Genomic DNA, 18,930 nt, shown 5'->3' with positions numbered 1-18,930 from the left:
TAGTAAACAAAACGTCACTGTCGATCGCTACATAAGGAGACCGCTGTCATGCCACATGCCGCGCCAGGTCCTGGGGACATGGCAGTAGACATGTAGATGCAGCCGCTTCTCTTGAGGGGTCCCAGTCTAGGCAGAAGACATTGCCTTCAAACAGCGTAGCGGAAAGGTAAAGCAAGCTCAGTAACGGGAAGGAAATGTTGTCCTCACTCACCATTGGACGTGTATTTATTGAGTACCTGCCGCGGGTGGCAGTGAAGGCAGCAGTGGAAAAGGCCATAGTAATTTAGTAAATTTCACATCTTTGACATTCATATTTGTATTACTTATTTGACCAAGAAGTTGGCAAATTACATAAACTCGACTCTTCAAAAGCATATAAAATTAAAATATGACAATAGATTCTAGCTATCAAAGCGTACTTTCTATTCACACTCATTTCCCCTGTCGATAACCTGTCATAGTGAGCAGTGTAACTGGCTGTAACTGATATGATTGTCTTCATTTATTCTCTCATTTCTTGCAGTTATTGCCAGTTTTCGAGGAACCGTCCCGTATGGCCTGTCATTGGAAATTGGAGATACCGTTCAGATCCTGGAGAAGTGTGATGGTAAGTGGCTGCTGGTGACTGATCGGGGTTATGGGGACAACCTCCCCAATATGGGACAGCCGTGAAGTTTATAAATTCTATCCATACTCTGCTAATCTGGAATTTTTACAGTAGTCACAATGAGCCATTTTTGACAAAATTTGTCTCTTGCATATTCCATGTGCGGCTTATGGGAAAGCATCATTTGGTATTTTTAAGTTGACGGTATTTTTTTCCTAATATTATTTCCTTGTATTCGATGCCAAAATAGAAAGCAGTCGAGGCTACTGTATTGACTGGGTGTCAAACTCGAAGGCCTTTCTCAGAATCTCGGAGACTGGCAGGTACCCTGGGACAGTAGATCCAGAGCGGAAACTGCTCACCCGGTGTCAGGCAGCCAGATGCCTCGGGGGAGGGCTCCTGCCCGGGGAAACTCAGGTCTCGTCCTGCAGCCTTCTTCTCCCCACAAACCCCCAGATTTGGACCGAAGTTATTCTCTGCATTTGAAATGTTAGCAGAATGTATGATATGAAATTGCATGATTATTATTAACTTATGTAGCAGGTAACTCGTTAAATCAAGATACCTAATCTGTTCTCAGATGTTTCCATTCCTGTTTCACAAAGCATCCTTAAACTTTAGTTCTTAAAAAGATCCCAGATGAAATGACTACCCTTTTTTTTTTTTTTTGGTTGATAGAATGAATACATTTCAAAGTCCCATCAGTATATTCCCAAACATTCATTTTTCTCCTAATGTCCTTTTTAGGAATTTATTATATGATAACATTCTATCACATTAAGGTTCATTATTGATTAAATTGTATTCCCCCTAAACAGCTATTACATTTAATTAGAGCCTGGAATAAAATGGTGGTGATCCATGGACATTTATCCTGTCTACTGTAATCGATACCTTTAAAAATATAATGTTTACTATGTCATTGCCAGATGCATTTTGTCTATTTCTACTTTGTATACAGAAAAATATAAAATCTGTCTTGAATTGGTACATGAAAATGGACTCCATAGCTAATGGGAGCTGTTTTGTAATCTAAAAACCTTACTGAATAGTATAATCGGACAGAGACCTCGCTATGACAATTCTGCAATTCTTGAAGTTTGGTTTCTGTTAGAATAATTAAGAAGGGATATATTTCTTGGATATGTCTTTGAAGGACCTAATAAACCCTAAGATACAGATATTTCTGGTTCTCAATTCATTCTACTTTCTTCAGACTGATTTTAAAACTGTTAGTCACGATATCGTTTTAAGGAAACTTATGAGGAACAAAAATATTTAAATGCAAAGTTCAAGTATTTCTTTTTAAAAATTCAATTAGTCCAAAAAAAATAGAACATCTGTCACATGGTAAAATAATTTCTTGCCAGTAACATGGGTTCTATACTTGAAGAAATTGTAAGTTGAAAATAATACATTCGTAGGGGGCTATATCTTAACCATATATACATATACTCTGTACTAGTTTTATATAAAAAGGCATGTTTCCTTAAGGATGGTGCTGTAAAATTGATTCAGAGTTGCTCGGAGGTTAAGTCGTAGGCGTTCCATCGAATACAAATGGTACCGAGCCTGGTTGGTAGGAGATGCTGATGGCCGAGGGCCCGTGACTGCTCTGAGTGTACTGGGTTGTGGGGACAACCTCCCCAATATGGGCTTCTCTCTCCTTACTCCAGCCCCAGAAGGGGCCCTGAGGCTGTGCAGACTCACTCGCAGCTGTTAGCTGAGCACTATTTGTTGGTTCTAAGAGTCTGGGCTGGAGTCAGGCAAAGAGAATTTGCAGATACATTAAATCTTGTGCACTCCTGAATTTCCCTGAGACAGAAATGAACAGATTGATTTGTAATCATTTCTTTTCTTTAAAATATCATAATGGTTTATCTAAATGTGAACGTGATTATTTCTCCACAGGCTGGTACCGAGGATTTGCCTTAAAAAACCCGAATATCAAGGTAAAAAAAAAAGTTACTTCTAACCATAATTATGAGATTTTTTAAAAAAGTTATTTTACTTTATTTCATCATACAATTGAAATTACAGTTGGGATTCTTAGTTGAAATGCCACATGGCAATATGGATTTTCATAATTTTGGAAATTCCTTTGAACTTGGATTATAGTTAAAATATGCTATTCAAGTGATAATCCTATGTAGCTCTTGAAATTTGTACTGAGAAGACCGTAATAAGCTCATTATATAGAAACAAAATCTTTTTGAAATGTTAGTTTCGCAGAGGGTGAAATTAAAATTCAGGCAGGGGAAATACATATTCCAAAAGAAATATTGAATAGAGGTATTTAATCTCTGAGTTTTCTGTGTCATCATTTGTAAAATACTGGTTTGGAGAAAGAAGTTTATCTTAGCAGTGTGTTAAGTCTCATTGGGTTTGGGCAGCTGAAAACGTGGGAAAACCATATAATAAAGTTCTCGTCTTTCTGACCGGTCCAGACAGAAGCTAAGACTCATTTTCCCTTATATATTTATACAAATCGTCAGGAATTATAGAAGGAAGTAATATGATTTTTGTTTTACCTTTCATTTTTGTGGTTTATGATTTTGACACTAATCTTTACTAATATCTATGTTTTTCTACTTTATTCTAATCTCCCCAGTTTTCACCCATATACTCCACATTCTCTAATATTTTCTTATATGTCATGTTCATTTTTTTAGTTGAATTCTGGCTTTATTAGGATCGTAGATAAGAAATGATATAATTTCTCATTCTCAAAGTTTAATATAAGAGATCTAAACTCTCGCCTGCCTTTCTGCCTTTTCGCCTTTTTCTGGATCACAGAACTGTGTGTAATTACTTTATTTCATTTATTTTAGGTCATTTTGAAGGAGAGCCTGAGGGACCAAAGAATATACAAATTTAATTTTTTAATACTTTAGCCCTCATTTAAAGTTCTTTTCAGACATCTGTGAGGCACATGCACATGTAGCTTTAGTATTAATTATTCATTTAAAACATGTTTTAGAAAAAATCCATTAATGACTTGTTATTTCTGTCACTCATCTAATCTCAAATTCTGACTTCTTCTTATCAATTATAATTACTGTATTTGTTAATCCTACCATACTGAGACAAATATACATTTTGAAGAAAAAAGTTTTTTTAACCTATATACCTATTTAATACTGTCATACATATAGAATTTTCTTATTAAATTTTATGTTATCCTTGGATCCACAGTGGTGATAATACATTCAAATGACATTTGTTTTCCTAAGTATTTAATTGAATTCGTCATTTGAGTACACATCAGAAATCATTCAGAGGACATTGTCATTTAATGGACGATAAAATTGATGCTCATTTTTTTTTTTTATGTCGTTTCTTCCAATTTCCCATTTAGAACAAAGGAACAGTTTCATGTCCTGCCTTTCCCCATAATAAAAAGCTTTAAGCCAGCCTGGCTCCTTTTGTTCAATTTTTGTTCATCGGAATGGAAGCCTGGTGATTAATTGCTGCTGTGTTTTCATTAAAGACCTTCTGGAACACATAATGCACGGGTTGTCTCCAAATTCACAGTGGTATTTTTTTAAGTGTATATTTTTAAATACACACACGAATGTTTAAGAAGAAAAAAGAATCAAAATAAAAAGAACAACCTTCTTTCAAAACTATGCAGTAATTAAAAAAAAAATTTTATTCAATATAACATGCTTTCTATGCAGAATTCCCGACGTTTTTAAAATTTCTGTCTTATAAGAATATATTTTGAATGAGATTTCATTTTTTGATTATTTTAGAGAATATATTTGTTAACTAGTGAAGAGTAGAAAAGGGAAGAGATGTATCTGAGCTATAGTAGGTTTTAGCCTATACGACGTGGCGGAGGTGGCGTTTATCCGTGCTCCTGATGTCGTCGTGGCTGTATGGCTGTGTTTTGTACAGAGGATTTGTGAAAACGACCACGCCTTCACCTCCGTGTTTTCTCTTCCAGGGTATCTTTCCTTCCAGCTACATTCACTTGAAAAATGCCTTCGTAAAGAACAAAGGGTAAGAAAAGAGCTGTGTTAATAGCTGGAGGATTTGCACAGAACTGTTGCTTATTTCGAAATTTGAAAGGCTTAGTCATTGTCTTGAAAAATGAACCATAGAAAGTTATGCCACTGACTGTGCTGTTTGATAAAGAATGATTACTCTAGGGCAGTTGGCGGAGAAAATTAAAGAACCGCGCGTGTGGGGCTGGACAGTTAAATAGTAGGATCCAGGGCCAGGGAGGTTTCCCACTGTCCCCAGATCATGAAATCAGCTGAATCTTAGGCAGTAGGAGTTGGTTTTTTCTGGTTTCCTGCAGTGTAGGGAAATATGGCAGTTAGACCTATCAAATGCTGAGTCATGCCTCAAACCCTAGGAATTTTCTAGATTCACCACTGATTATAAGCAGCTCAGTCTAACTCCTTCTCATGGGAGATAATACCATGTCTTTGTGTGACCAGTTCACAAAGCCATTATTATACTTCAGAGATCATTTCTGTGACAATTTTGGATTGATCTCCTTGATCACTTAGGATTTCTCATACATTTAAAAAGTTTTTTCCAGTCTGTTTTCAAAGGACTTGCAGTAGCTGTTGGGATCGCAGATCTTTTAAATAAAATATCACAGGATAAAACCATAGAAGTTGCTTATATAAGTGATAACATGAGCAGATCAGTATAAAGGGGCCATGGGTTTGGAACTAAACATTTGCTGCTAATGTCAAAAGGCATGTACATTTGGGTCATCGAATATTTTTGTTTTATGACAAAGGAAAGAGTACAGGTTCAGCCATTTTCCCTCAAAAAAAAAAATAGACATTTATCTGAATTATGAAAGCACATTTTAAAGTATAGTAAATAAATGATATCTTTAAAATGGAATTTTAGTTAAAAAAATTCCAAGGATGCTATCGAAATGGATGATGCTTCCATCCACTTTCTGTAAAGGTCAGGTATTAAACCTCGATCAGCAAAATACCTTCTGCAGGTGGCTCAGTGTCTGTGGCATAGAGTGTTCCTGTATGAGTAAAACTTAGAGTCTAGGAGATCCTGATACTATATGTCTCATGCGTCAGCTCCTTTAAGCAATGTTACTATTATTAGTAGTAGTAATAATAGTAATTACTCAAAACAGTAGTTGAAAGCATCATAATCCTAATACTAATAATGACCACTGCTACCCTTTTAAGAAACGCATGTCCTTCAGTAATGTCATGGAGCTGTCATCCACCAGAAGTGAGTCAAGCAGAGTAATCGTCCTTCTGGAGTTCTCCCAGACTAGGTGTGACACTATCCCGCCCTCAAGTGAACCAGAGGACACTCCAGAAAACGCTTCAGCCATAGGCTTTCTCTTCTTTCTGACCTCTGCCCCAGTGACCTGGGCTAGGTGACGTGGAGGCACCAGGGTCTCTGCCTGGTTCCTGTACGTGTCCCCCTGGGCAGACCTGTGCAGCCAGTCCCCCTTGCTGCCTTTGCCCCGAGCCCCACCCTGACTCCCTCAACCTTCCAGAGCAAAGGGCCACCCAGCCCCACCTTACACTTGACCAAGGAAAAGAGGCCAGCAAAGATGATGGCTCTCACCCACTGAAGGGCCCACCTCTCGAGGCGGACGGGGTGGGGGTAGGGACATAGTTTTAACTAAAGTACACACTTTCTTTCATTTCTGTTTTTGTCCTAGTACATAACTGTTTCACATCTGGCCCCTATCCTGAGCCCCGAGGACAGTCGAATGGGGGTAAAGGTGACTCAAAATTTGGATAAGTTTAAGACTTGGTGGTGGGTTTTCCACCTGACACAGGGCATGGTGAGCGTTATACTATAGGAGAACTTTGGGCTAGAACCAAAAGTTATTTGCTAAAAAAACAAAAAATTCAATTGTTGGAACTAAGACCCTAGATTCCAGGGCGGTTAACTAGAAGCACAGCTGTGGCCTGAAACGTCTGAGAGCCAGCATTACCAGGCAGTGGCCTTCCCCGAGAGGAACCTCTTGCGGATTTTGTTGTTACTTGTCTTATTTTAAGCGGATTAGCAGCCCGATGGCCCATCAGGATGACAGAGCTGCAAGGTACATCTCAGAATAACTGAAAGAAATATAATTTCAGGGGCAACTACTTAAGATAGACTGTTTGAACGTTGATTTTGGATTTGGCATAATTAAGAGGAAACAGCTGCCTCCCTTAAAATGGCAATTCTGTGCTTCTTGAAAATTTACGTTTTGGTTGAACAAACCCAGATCAACTTCTCGTAGACCGAACTGCCTATATGTTCTCTCCTGGGTCTTCAGAGGTCTGTAGGACTGGTGGGGGTCCTTAAATTAAATTATAGTTTGTGAGCAGTGAGGCCACTTCTGTATTGTTTAATTCCTGCTGAGGTCATATCACTTTTTAAGTATTAAGTAGAGCATATATGTCACAGTGCATACATTATCGTTTACTTTTATTTCTAGTTTTAAATCCCAGTTTTACATTTTAAGCTATGTTTAAGCTCTAGAAAGAAGAAAAGTTAATTCAAAGGGCAAGCATTTTGGCAGCAGCATGAAATGAGGAGATGAGGCTATATCGGTGAAGAAATCAAGGCAAGATTTTAGTTCTCACACTTGCTTTCAAGAAGAGTTTACAAAAGACGACACCCTCTTTGGACATACTATCAAAAAGGAACTGCAGAGCAGTTATTAGCCTCATGCTAAGAAGTAATTTTCTCTCAATCATCTAGACTGCCTGGTTCAGTGTCTAATATGTTGTTACTTTCTACATATTAGATGTCATTCTTGAAAAAAAATACTCAAATGAAGAAAACAGTCCCCATCCATATAACTGGTAGCGTTCTTTTCAGAAGCAGTAGAAATAGCCACTTAACCATTTTAACTTGCATAGAAACTGAAAGAATTTGAAAAAAGAAACTCAAGATGAAGACAAAGGTTATTGTCTGTCAAAGGCAGGACACAGAGCACAGATTAAATCTTATGTTTTATCTTCTTATATATCTTCTCAACAGTAGGCCCACTATGTGTGCCTTACTAGGCGTTGGTACGAATATTTTCTAAGCATAATTTCTGTTTTATAGAGGAGAAATAGGAAGAATAAATCTCCCTAATTGTAGGAATATTCTACAGTGGATGTTCAAACATCCGTGATATCTCGAGCCTTTAGTAAGTTCTACAGTGCACACCGGTACCACTCGGCATTAATGCTCATCTTTTTGCGTGGCCTCGTTGACAAACAGCAAGACGGGGGTGGTGGCGAGATCGAGGAAGCGTGTAATCGGTACCTGGTGTCTAGTTATTTATGACACTGAGTTAGTTTGGATGTTCGCGGCCATCCTTATCCGCATCTTCGAACCAAGTCCGTCACTCTGAGTTCCAAGGCTGTAGGGATGCAAAAGCTGTCTCTGTTTCTGTCGGCCTGGTGACCTCTTGTTACAGGTGGGCTTTGGGGCCTGGAGAGGTTAAATGAGTTGCTGTTTGGTGCTCTAGCTACGGCTGGAGCAAAGCTCTTTGTATGCTGTGGCTTTTCCCCCACACCCCCAAACTCGGTCTGGATGACGTGGCTGGTCATTTTGGGGTCATGTTACCATAACCCAGAGCATCCCTCGTACCTGTCTATAATTAGATCCTGGTTACCGTCTGCAGGACCAAAGTAGCCGGGCAGCTTTCTCTCCAGGTTTGCCTTTCAGAGCGTTTTAAATTTACCATTGTCGATGGTATTTGCATATATACTTTGTGTTTCTTTTTTAATTTCGCAGACAATTTGAAATGGTTATTCCCACTGAAGACTCTGTTATCACAGAAATGACATCCACACTGAGAGACTGGGGAACCATGTGGAAACAACTCTACGTGGTAAGTAATGTTTTAATGGCATAATCTTTGGACAGAGAATCGTCTTAAGAAGTTTCTGAACGAGAATGAGCATTGACTAATACTTGAGCGTCCGCTATAAGTCACTATAAGTCACTGCTCCAGGGACCAAGGCCATAGTGCTTAATAAGACAGCCTTATAATTCCTGTGTCCGCTGAGCACAGGTTTTATAAATTCTTTCTCATTGCTGTCGGACTATAAAAGATAATTTTTCTGGCATCTAATCAACCGTGGAACTAGTGTTAAGCTTTCTGAAGATTTTAATTTTAAGGGAGAAATAAACTTATTTTCAGTATAATTTTTGTATTGGTGGTATTTTATTCTAATTCTCTATAAGCGATTTGAGTATACTGAAAATGATATAATACCCGGAATCAATGAGAATAATATTCTAAATATATAAGAAAGATGTTTTTTAACTAAAAAAAAGAGGAGGGTCAGTGTTTGGGGGACGTGTGTGTGTGTATATATTAATTTATGTATTATGACTAATTGCATTTATTGAGAGCCTCCTGTGCTGCAGGCCCTGTGGGAAGTTCTGTATTTGCAGTATCTCATTTAATTCTGAGAACCACTCAAACAATAATGCCTGTGATTATCTCCGGCTCACAAACGAGGAACATGAGGCCAAGAGTGACGTACATGCGCTGGGCCATGCCGTTGGAAAGTGACTGAGCTGGCGTCCCCATGGGAATCGGTGCCCTCGCTCTGAACCACTATCGGTGGGGAAGTTTGGGATGGCACGGTTTTGGGGAAGATGGAAGCTGTTTCTTCTTTTATTTTTAAAGGAATGTATAGAACAGCCCAGTCGTTTGAAGGGCTGCGTTCAAAATACAAAGGTGTACTTATCCTGACAAAACCATTTGGAAAGCCCGTCAAAGACTTCATCCAAATTAGTGAGGGACGCAGGCACAGAGTGACAGTTTTCATTGTTTGTTACTTATTAAATGCGATGGGATATTTCACCGAGGCAAGAGAACCTTAAAAAGGCACTAACAGAAACGCTTTTGAATTTGGATTCATCTCAGCGGGCCCTGCTGGAGCCTGGTGCCCTTAGGACTCACTAATAAAACCCCCAGGCCGGTCTCAGATGAAGGGCGCCCCGTCTGTGCCCCGCGGCAGTGAGGTGACGCAGCATCCAGATAAAACCGCCTCGGGGCTGAGCGGGGAGGCTGCAGCGTAAACGCAGATCTCCTTCTGAGATTTTTAAAAAACAATTATGTCGAAAAGACTATAAAAGCTAAGTATCATTTCATTTAAAATAAGATTGTGCATGAGACTAACGTGCAAAACGAAACTATTTTTTTTCAAATCACTGCCTCCTAAATCCCCAACATAGGAGTTGTAAAAATAACGACAGCCTGTAAGTGTCATCCCGTAGCTGAGCGAGGGCTCTAGCACTGTCCTTTTAAGTAGCTGCTCGTGGGGACTGGAGGTGAATTTCCTCTTGACTTTGCCTTCTTTCGCTATTTTTACCTGCTTTTGAGGTTTTGAGCATCTATTTTGGGGACGTACGAGATTGGCTTGAAAATGCGTGTTGTGAGCTCTAGGAGTAACCTCACCGCCCAGGATCCTGCATAATGGAGACGGAACGATTTATAAGCTCCCTGGAGACGGGAATGGCAGTCACTTATATTAGGAACAAGTATAAAGTTTACCCTGGAGAGAGCAGGTTTTCGACCTTGAGAATGAGCTGACTCGGCTCTGTCGGACCTTTCCGGTTCTCTTCCTGATGTGTTTTGTGGCAAATGTTTTGGTTCAAGTTCATCGCGCTTGAGTGTGTTGGGCACTGTCCGTGTTTTAAGGCTCCCCGCTTCCCCCCGGACGGCGCTCGATGAGGGAAATGACGCCTTGTAGCTCGTAAGCAGTGCGTGAGACGCGCTCGATGGAAATAGAACATCTAGTGTAGAAGCACATGGTAAATGCTTGAGAAATGCTAGCTGCGCTTGTTAATGACATCGGGAAGGGTCTGAGTAACGTTCTTTAAAATATCACTTAATGAAGAGTCAGCAATAGAACCACGAAAAGTTTAGGAGGAATTCGGCAGCCGTCTTCTCCTGCGCACCGTGGGGTGGGCCTTTGGCGGGGAGTTTCACGTCTCTCTCTCCCTTGGGGCCCCGTCGTTCTCATTCTCAAGTCTTATCAGAGCTAATCTGTCCCAGGTCCCAGGCTCAGTGGCGAAGCCTGAATCTAAATCTGATCTGCCGCTCTGAGAGGTGTGCCGTTTTCATTTTGAGGCAAATAAACACTTAACCTGCTCTCCAAAACACTAAAACAGATTTTTTTTTTTTGCTGTATTTCTGATATATTGTGGAAATGTTTAGATAGTGTTTTCTCGTGATATTTTTCCTTTAAAATTAAAGCAATTATCATAGTCTTCATAACTGTCCAATTTTTAAAATCCGTTTTTAAAGCATCGTCATCCGGCGGTGAGCCGTCAGAGCAGATGTGCATGGTTTTCATGCACGAGGTGCAGGTTGCTGGCCTGGGCTGCTGCCTGTCCGTGTGCCTGCTACCCCTGCCTTAGGGACAACCGACCCACTGGTTTTCATTCTTATAAAGGACCCGGCTTCCTTCTCATCTCAGGTTCTCTTAAACTTAAGTACTAGAGGTGACATCATGAGGAGACGAAGTCCGTCCTGCTGGACAGCAGCTTGTCACCTCCCGCGGGAGCAGAGCAGACGACTCTCATGCCGTGCCCATCGGTTCTGGAGGGAGCTGGCGGTCCCCGCTGCTGCGTGACTTAATTCTCCTTACGTAGTTTCTCTGAGTCGAGTGTTCCTTTCTTTACCGACCACTGACTTCCTCGAGTTCTTCTCACTCTTTCCTGCTCCCTCTTTTATGCGAACTAAATAGAACCCACCTCTCAGGATCTGCAAAACTAACTCCTTCATATGAAGGTTCGTTCGTTCGTTCGTTCGTTCATCCATCCATCCATCCATCCATCCATCATTCCATCCATCCATCCATCTTATATCCATCCATCTCATCCATTCACATCTTCATTCATTCATCCATTCATCCATTCATTCATTCTCTAGTGCTGGTGCTGTGACCAAGGCAGACACAGCTGTTGTGGCTGCGAGCTTCCAGCCCAGCAGGGAGTGCAGACTCTGAGCAGCGAGTTGCAAGCGTGTGCGTCACAGTGCCTGCGTGACGACGTGTCGGGGAGGCTGTGACATGAGTCGAGAGTGGGAAGGAGCAGCAGAGCCGGCCCCAGGGGCTTAGGAGTTGAGAGTGAGGTTACTTCTGCCTCCTCGGGTCAGGGGCCATCATGGAGAATGCTCCTCGTTCAGCTGGCACCCCTAACCAGCCCGCACAGAGCACGAACACGCTTCGAGCCACCAAGCATCGATGAAGCAGAAGGCCCGTCATTGCTTTTTAAGATAAAAACCATTAGGCTGGATCGTCCTGCCGTCACACAGAGGACGCGGGGTGCACGGCGCCCTCAGCGCCTCACACCACCACGCATCCAGCGTGCAAATAGATTTGTAGGAAGTAAAAGCATAGCTTTTGGCTAAGAAAGATGAGGGCGAACACTTCTGAAGGGTTCACCCAAGTGTCTCTGGGTGAGAGGCATCAGCCTACGTTTTGGCAAAGACAGCGTTTGTCGGGCTTATCTGGCCCAAGCCCGTAACGGTGACGTGTCAGAAACAGCCGATACTTTGGTGATATTTCTTTCGGGCCAACCATTGTTCTCAGAGTTTTATATATTAGCTTATTAATCCTCACAACAAACCTACGAGGTAGGTACCCCGATACCCGGCTGCAGATGGGAAAATAAGCACAGAGAGGCTGCCGGAATGCGGTTTTCAGCCGGCAGGTGGCCGGGGCGCGGCCCAGGGAGTTCGGCTCCCAGGCCTCCCGTCTCGCCGTGTCCCACTCTCTTCACGAACGTCGTGCAAACCCGTGAAACACCCTTTCCAGAAGATAGCACTGGTCCTGTTTCACAGGTGACAAAACCCACGCTCAGAGCCTCTAAAACGAGTAAGTGGCAAAAGCAGGACCTGAAGCCAGGAGCGTAACCCACCCCTTCCCGCCGAGCCCCCGTGCGTGATGGGTTTCATAGGGCGGCACCTTGAATCCGCGTGAGTGTTCAACGAGTGAGATGAAAAACACTGTTCTTAAAGGTTTCAGTGCTGAGCAGTGTTACTAGTGAGACCCCGTCAGTGCAGGAGTGTGACAGCCCATCGTGTGGCCCGCTTCTGGTGGGGAAGTGTTTTCCGTTAAGTCGGCTTTGGTCGCGTGCAGCCTTGGTTCCAGAGGGAGATAGCATGGCGGGGTCTGACCAGAGGCGGGGAGGTCTGGGCGTCGGCAGAGCCTGGAGGGGCGCTGGAATCTGGCTGGAGCTGACCTTCCCGCTGGAGGCGCAGTGGGGACGGGAGCACAGCGCTGTTTGGGAAGCGCAGCTGGCTTCTTGGGCAGCGTCCTGAACTGGGCAGAAGCCTGCAGAGCGGTGACCGCGTCTGCAGACGCGAGGGGAGGGTTAGTCTGTTAACGAAGAGTCTGTCCCCAGAGTGGCCAGCGCACGGAGGGTGAGCAGGACGCACCCCTCCCTACCCTGCGTCGTTACCCCGCAGCTCAGTGTGGGGACTGAGGCCGGGTCTCGCGTTTGCGTGTTTCCTAGAGGAACGAGGGCGACCTCTTCCACCGGCTGTGGCACATCATGAACGAGGTCCTGGACCTGCGGCGGCAGGTGCTGCTGGGCCACCTGACTCACGACCGCACGAAGGACGTGAAGCGCCACATCACCGCCCGCCTCGACTGGGGCAACGAGTGAGTACCGCCCACCGCGGGGCCCTGGGGGCCGGGCACAGCCAGGTGACGCGGACACGAGCCTGGTGTGGCGTTACCGCGGGTGACACGCGCGGGCTGTTCCGCAGTCCTCTCGGGGGTTCAGTGCAGACTGTCGTGGTGGAGGGAGCACCCCAGGCCCTGGCTGCTGTGGGCAGCGGGGCGTTGTTCGCCCGCTGGTGGCCTCTGCTCTGATGGTGGGCACGTCCCAGAGTATGACGTGTTCACAGGCATCAGCGAGCTACGTCTTCTACAGAAACAGGTATTTTCAAATAGCCTTTAGGTTTGACCTGTGCGTTCCCTTTTACCGTGTGCCACCTCTGTGTCGTGGTCGCCAGTCGCCAGTGTCATCTGGAGGAGTCGCTCAGGCCACAGCCCTGGTGATAGTCAGCGCAGGTGCACGGCCGGGACCTCCCGCTGCCGGGGTCGTCCTGTGTGTGTGCAGTAGCCTCCTTGAGGGGCTGCTTGGCAGAACTTGATAAAATACAGCTCTTGACCAAGATTTACTTTAAAATAAACCTGTAAGTGACTAATCTAAAGGAACTGCCGAGTTAAATAGTGAATCTGATTGCCTAAAGCTCTGATCGGGGCTGATACGCTGAGTGTGACTGTTAATATGCGGGCGAGCAGTCGGAGCGAGCCAGCTTCTACCCTCATCCTAAGCTTGGCTCGGCTGAAGTTTAAAGAAGTTAAAAGGTCCCTTAGGATCGTCTGTGGCTGTACCCTCCTTGCCTTTCCTCTCCCCAAATCTCCGTTTGCTCTTTGGACCATCACTGGATCTTAGAGGGACAGAATCAAAGAGAAGCAGACAGAATAAAAGAGAAGCAGACAGGAGAGGTCTACCACAGATGAATCTGCCTGTCACTGAATCTGGAAAAACCGACGAGAAAGTGGAGAGCCGCCCCCCTCGCCTGGGAAGGTGCTTTATCAGAAGCCAGCTTTGGTTCCTGCCGAGGCGTCACACCCGCACGCAGGCACACACGTCCTGCAAGGCGTTGCACCCGCATGCAGGCACACATAAACGCTGACCGCTTTGCCTTTTGATACCTCTCTAGAAATACAGACTTAAACAAAAACTTGACCCCAGCAGAGGTGGTGTTCTTCTGCAGGCCAAGTGTTTTTAAAAACGCGATTGGCCAGCTGAGATGCTTCTCTGCCCGGTGCCTCACGTTCAAGTGTATCCCGGTGCGGGATGAATGGTTAACCACTTCCAAGTCTGGGGGCTTTAACAAGGTAAACAAGTGGGCGAGCTGTGAAAGTACACACTGCATTTCCACCCAGGCTCGTCCTTGGCTCCCAGATTGCCCCCCTCACTCCCTTCACCAGCCCCAGCCTTCCCCTTCCCAAGTCTGGTCTCTTGGACCCTGTCAGAGCCTTGAAATTACAGAGAAGACATGTTTAATTACAAATACTACAGTAATGAATTCAAGGACACTCATTTATCATGAAGGGCTTTCCCGTCTGTCTCAAGTTTCCTTAACAAGGCTGCGTATTTGATAACATTAGTCCGAGCGTCTTCTACACGGTCACGTTCAGCGTTTTCGAGGTGCGCAGCCCCCGCCCCCAAAGACAGCGCCGTGCTGCCTCCAGGAAGAGCGCGTTATCTCCGTGTTGGGGAGCACCCGTGGGGTCTCTTCCTGATGTCTTTGAGCCCCAGCCATCGGAGATAGCACGGCAGCCCCTGCAGACAAGAGCAGATTCGGGGACGAGGAGGTCCGCTTCTCCCCACCCTGACAGAAAGGGGAAAATGACTCCCGAGTCACACAAGTTCTTCTGGCCACGGTACCAGTTGCTCTGAGCATGGACGCTTTCCCGAGGCCCATTAGCCTGTCACAGCAAACATCTGTCTGCATTCGCTAATGACCCAGCTACGCTTGTAAGCTACCAGAACCAGCATATCTGATCAATGCCGAAAAACCAACCAAATACCTGTTAAACAAACAAACAAACAAACAAAACAAAAAAATAGCTTAGAAATAGAGCAGGCAAGAAGATGGTACTTTTTCGGCTTTCGGAGAGAAGCTAATAACAGAACGAAAGGGAAAGGAGGAGAGACAGGGCTTGTGACCGAGTCACGCCTCAGTTTGACGCCAGTGAATTCCAGCGTGTACTCAGGCAGTTCCATGGCTAATTTATAATAAGCTGGGGAAACACTGGTGCATGACAATGAGCAGTAGAATTTATTTAGATCATCCTCAAATTCATGAATTTTCTGGTCTCATTCTGTTTTCTTTGAATTTCTTTGACCACTTGTAGAAAAATGACTTACGGCATACAGGCCACGCGTTCACCTTATTCCTTTAAGTATAAATTAGTTTTCTGATTGAATAGTGCTAAGTGGAAAGCAAATTCAGATTATTCTCTTGCATATTAAACTAGATCAAACTGTCCTGCAAAATTATTCATCAGCATGTAGCTCTGTGGATGAACGTAGGTTAAAAACGTGTTCAGTCTCACGTCGTATGTCAGACCGTAGAGTGACCAAGAGAAGCCTCCAGGCAGTGAAAGCTCAGGAGGAGGACGTGTCAATCATCTTATTCCCTAATGGGGACATCTAAAGACGCGCTCTCTCCCCGACGCCTGAAACCAGAGTTAAAGTAATGGCACTTGTTTCTGTTCCCCATGTCCTGTGATGTCCTTTGACTTTCTTGCTAAGAGGATGTGGGACGGAGAATCAGCTCCTCTTTCCTGATTTCCCAGAGCAGTTTGGTGACAGCTGGTGTAAAACGTGACCCTCCCCTGCCCTCCCCCACTGGCTTCTCCATCCTGTGTGCTGTCCTTCCAGCTTGTCCTTCTGCCGGCCTCATTTCTTCTTGTTTTTAGAGCACTGCCCTGATGCCGTTCCGTGAAACCTCAGGCCGTGGGAGGTTCATCCTAAGGACAGACCTAGGAATCGACAAAACCAAATAGAAACAGGAAATAGAAACAGATAAAACTCTCTCCGCACAGCCGGGAGCCAGGAAGCCAGCAGCCGAACGATCAGAGTTTTAGGACAGAAGGACACTTGCAGCTTCAGGGTCCGGGGGCCCCAAAGGCCAGGACAGTTCTGGACCCCACACCTCCAGAACCTCTGCTGCCAGTGAGGCGGACCAGCTACTCTTTACGTGTCTTTTCTTCCTGTTGTCACAGATTGTTGCTCTCTGGAGCTCCAGATTCAAATTCTCGCAGGAGGATTCTCTGTTAGCCAGTATCTGTTATTCACCCCTGTTTAGACTGAGCATTTTACACCAGACACTCATCAGCTACTGGCCCGTCCATGGATTAGTTGTTCTTAGGTCGGGTTTGGCTCTGCACCTGGTGAGACACCAGTCAGTTACTATGCTTGATCTCGGAGGCTAGAGACAGCCTTACAGTGCTCAGCACAGCGGGCCACGTGTCGGCCATGATGAAACCTGACTCTAAACCATTGTGCCAGGCCAGGCCTAGGGATGTGCTACCCCAGCCTCTTTCCGCTGCCTTAACTGGTTTCTCCTAGCGACCAGCCCCAGAAGGAATGGCAGCCACACACATTGCCACAGACTCCGATCAGAAATGAGTCAGCCCTGGACCTAACTCGGGTCAAATCCTAATGGCCAAACCTCCTTCTCTGCAACTCCAACTTCTAGAACAAAATTATGTCTAGCTCTAATTTCTACCCCACTCCAGTGTGGAAGGGTTTCTGTGATAATAGTTCTGTGATAATAGTGTTCAAGGCTCCGCACCGTATGACATCGAGGCCCCCAAGGGCAGGGGCACCCCACTGAGAGTGCCCGTCCATCCCCCCTGATTTGCCTGCCCTTGTCACCTTCTGTTTCCTGGCTCATGCCCATGCCCAGCCTTGTTACATTGGCTGACCCGCCCTGCCCCTCCTCACCCCCCGTGGTAACAAGTTATACAAGGTAAAAAATATGGGCGAGGAAAGCATGGTGGCTGATACGTCTAATTTCAAGGTGATGTAGTTAAAAAAAAAAAAGTTAATTTTAATATATTCCAGAAAGATGTCTTTTCTCCTAAAGTTTTGCAATTTGTCTTCTAGACAACTAGGGCTGGACCTGGTGCCCAGGAAAGAGTACGTGGTGGTGGACCCCGAGGACGTCAGCATTACCGAGCTCTACCGCCTGGTGGGTACAGGTGGCCTCGGCTCATGGTTTCCGTGGCGCTTTTCATACTTGCTTGATTTCGTGAGAACGGGGCATTCCAGATTTAATTAGGAGTGAGGAGAACTGAGAGCTGAGGTGACCAGGCCCTGGGTACAGAGCTGAGAAAGCCGACCTGTCTCAGGATGACATGATGCCCTCCACCGAGCCGCCCTCTCCCAGGCGCTGGGAAGAAAGCCCAAGCAAGTTCTAAGTTCGTTCGCAGATCTATGTGCTTTTCGCCTAGTCTGGTGACGTGGTTTCAAGTCGCGCATCTCCACTGCCGTGACTAATGGTACCAGGCCTTGCTCGCCCTCCCCGCCCCCATCATCAGCACACGCCCAGACTTCTGAAAGTGTCTCCTTGGTCCCCCACTGGCCTCGCCCCGCCCCGCCAGGCCCCAGTCCATCCCTAAGTGCCGAAGCCTGTGAGTTAGCCTGACACCTGATGGTACCGCCTACTGCGGCACCACCTGTGACTCGTGGCCGCTTAAAGCCCCGTTGTTTGCTTGGCATCTCAGTTTTCCAAGTCTGGTCCCATCAACCTCATACTTAGTCTTGTTGCCTTAAGGGTTATATAATATTTATGTAATCTCTTAATATCAACCAAACCCTCTTAAACCCGAAATCTGAGAAGATGGTTGGGCGGGGCTTTCCAAGGCTCCTCCCCCAGGGGGGTTTACCTGGGTCAGGTGCTGCTGCGTCCTGCCCTGTGTTCCTGGGAGGAGCACCTGTGGAGGGCGGTAGCTCTTTTTCAGAAGACCCTGCCTCCCTTTGGGCAGCTTGCAAGCCTCTGGTGTTTTATAGAGTAGTGGGCTCTTCTTGACCTGAGGTCGATCATCCATACCTGAAAAATGTCGGGGGAAATCGTCATCGAGGCTCCTGTCGATTCTTCATACGGCTGTCAGTTCTTCCCTTAAGCATCGATCTGTCCAGATTGTCTACACTTCATTATGTCAGTTGAAATAAATTTCGTTCCTGGGGAGGATCTCCTCTAGCCCGAGTGTCTCGAGCGTGACAATGCACGCTGCACGCCATCTGGCCACGGTGCTGAGCAGAGTCTCGGCCGCCCGCTGGGAGGCAGCTCAGGGCCTGCCGTGCAGGGCAGGAGGGAGCGATGAGGCGGGAGTGCTCCACGTTAGCGCCCTCACTGCTGCTTGGTTTTTATCACAAACCTGTACAGCTCCTTCGTCAGTCACACCCTCTGGTGGGACGTCTCTCTCGTTGAGGCTCGCTTCTTAAAAACCTCTCACTCCCTTTGAAGTTTCTTTAGCTTCAGAGGGAGCACTGTATCTTATACTTCCTCTGTTAGGCCCTAGATCGCCCTGTGCAGTGCTTGGCACTTAGCACTCGCTGTCTTTTAGATCATAATGGGGTTCTGGAAGGACCATGGGTGGAGATCAGAACCACGAGATTCGACTTCCATCGCTTCCTGTTACCAGGTCTGTGATCTTGGACTTACCCCTTATCTCCCAGAGCCTCAGCTTCTTCATCTGTTAAATGGGAAAGCAATTCTTATCATGTTTTTTTTTTCTATGATGATTAAATAAGAAATGCACGTAGAAAGCCTT

At 45.3% G+C, this 18,930-nt stretch overlaps 1 protein-coding gene across 7 annotated transcripts in view; it reads left to right on the top strand.

Annotated features, from left to right (window-relative positions):
• The window catches only part of DOCK4 (dedicator of cytokinesis 4), a 352,254-nt gene that overhangs the window by 155,665 nt on the left and 177,659 nt on the right, over nt 1-18,930 (top strand). For 6 of the 7 annotated variants that reach the window (XM_039862789.1, XM_039862785.1, XM_039862784.1 and 3 more), the window contains exons 2-7: nt 524-607; nt 2,519-2,559; nt 4,557-4,612; nt 8,336-8,432; nt 13,079-13,227; nt 17,261-17,345. In XM_039862789.1, coding sequence (XP_039718723.1) covers nt 524-607; nt 2,519-2,559; nt 4,557-4,612; nt 8,336-8,432; nt 13,079-13,227; nt 17,261-17,345 — 512 coding nt within the window. Of the gene's footprint in view, nt 1-523; nt 608-2,518; nt 2,560-4,556; nt 4,613-8,335; nt 8,433-13,078; nt 13,228-17,260; nt 17,346-18,930 lie in introns of those variants that run through there. The other variant, XM_039862791.1, reaches the window with a different exon arrangement.

This window comes from Pteropus medius, unplaced genomic scaffold (genome assembly GCF_902729225.1).
Source record: "Pteropus medius unplaced genomic scaffold, Ma_sr-lr_union100, whole genome shotgun sequence".
Classification (NCBI taxonomy): domain Eukaryota; kingdom Metazoa; phylum Chordata; class Mammalia; order Chiroptera; family Pteropodidae; genus Pteropus; species Pteropus medius.
The sequence above is the reverse complement of the archived record's forward strand: the minus strand, read 5'-3'. Positions and strand labels throughout refer to the sequence as shown.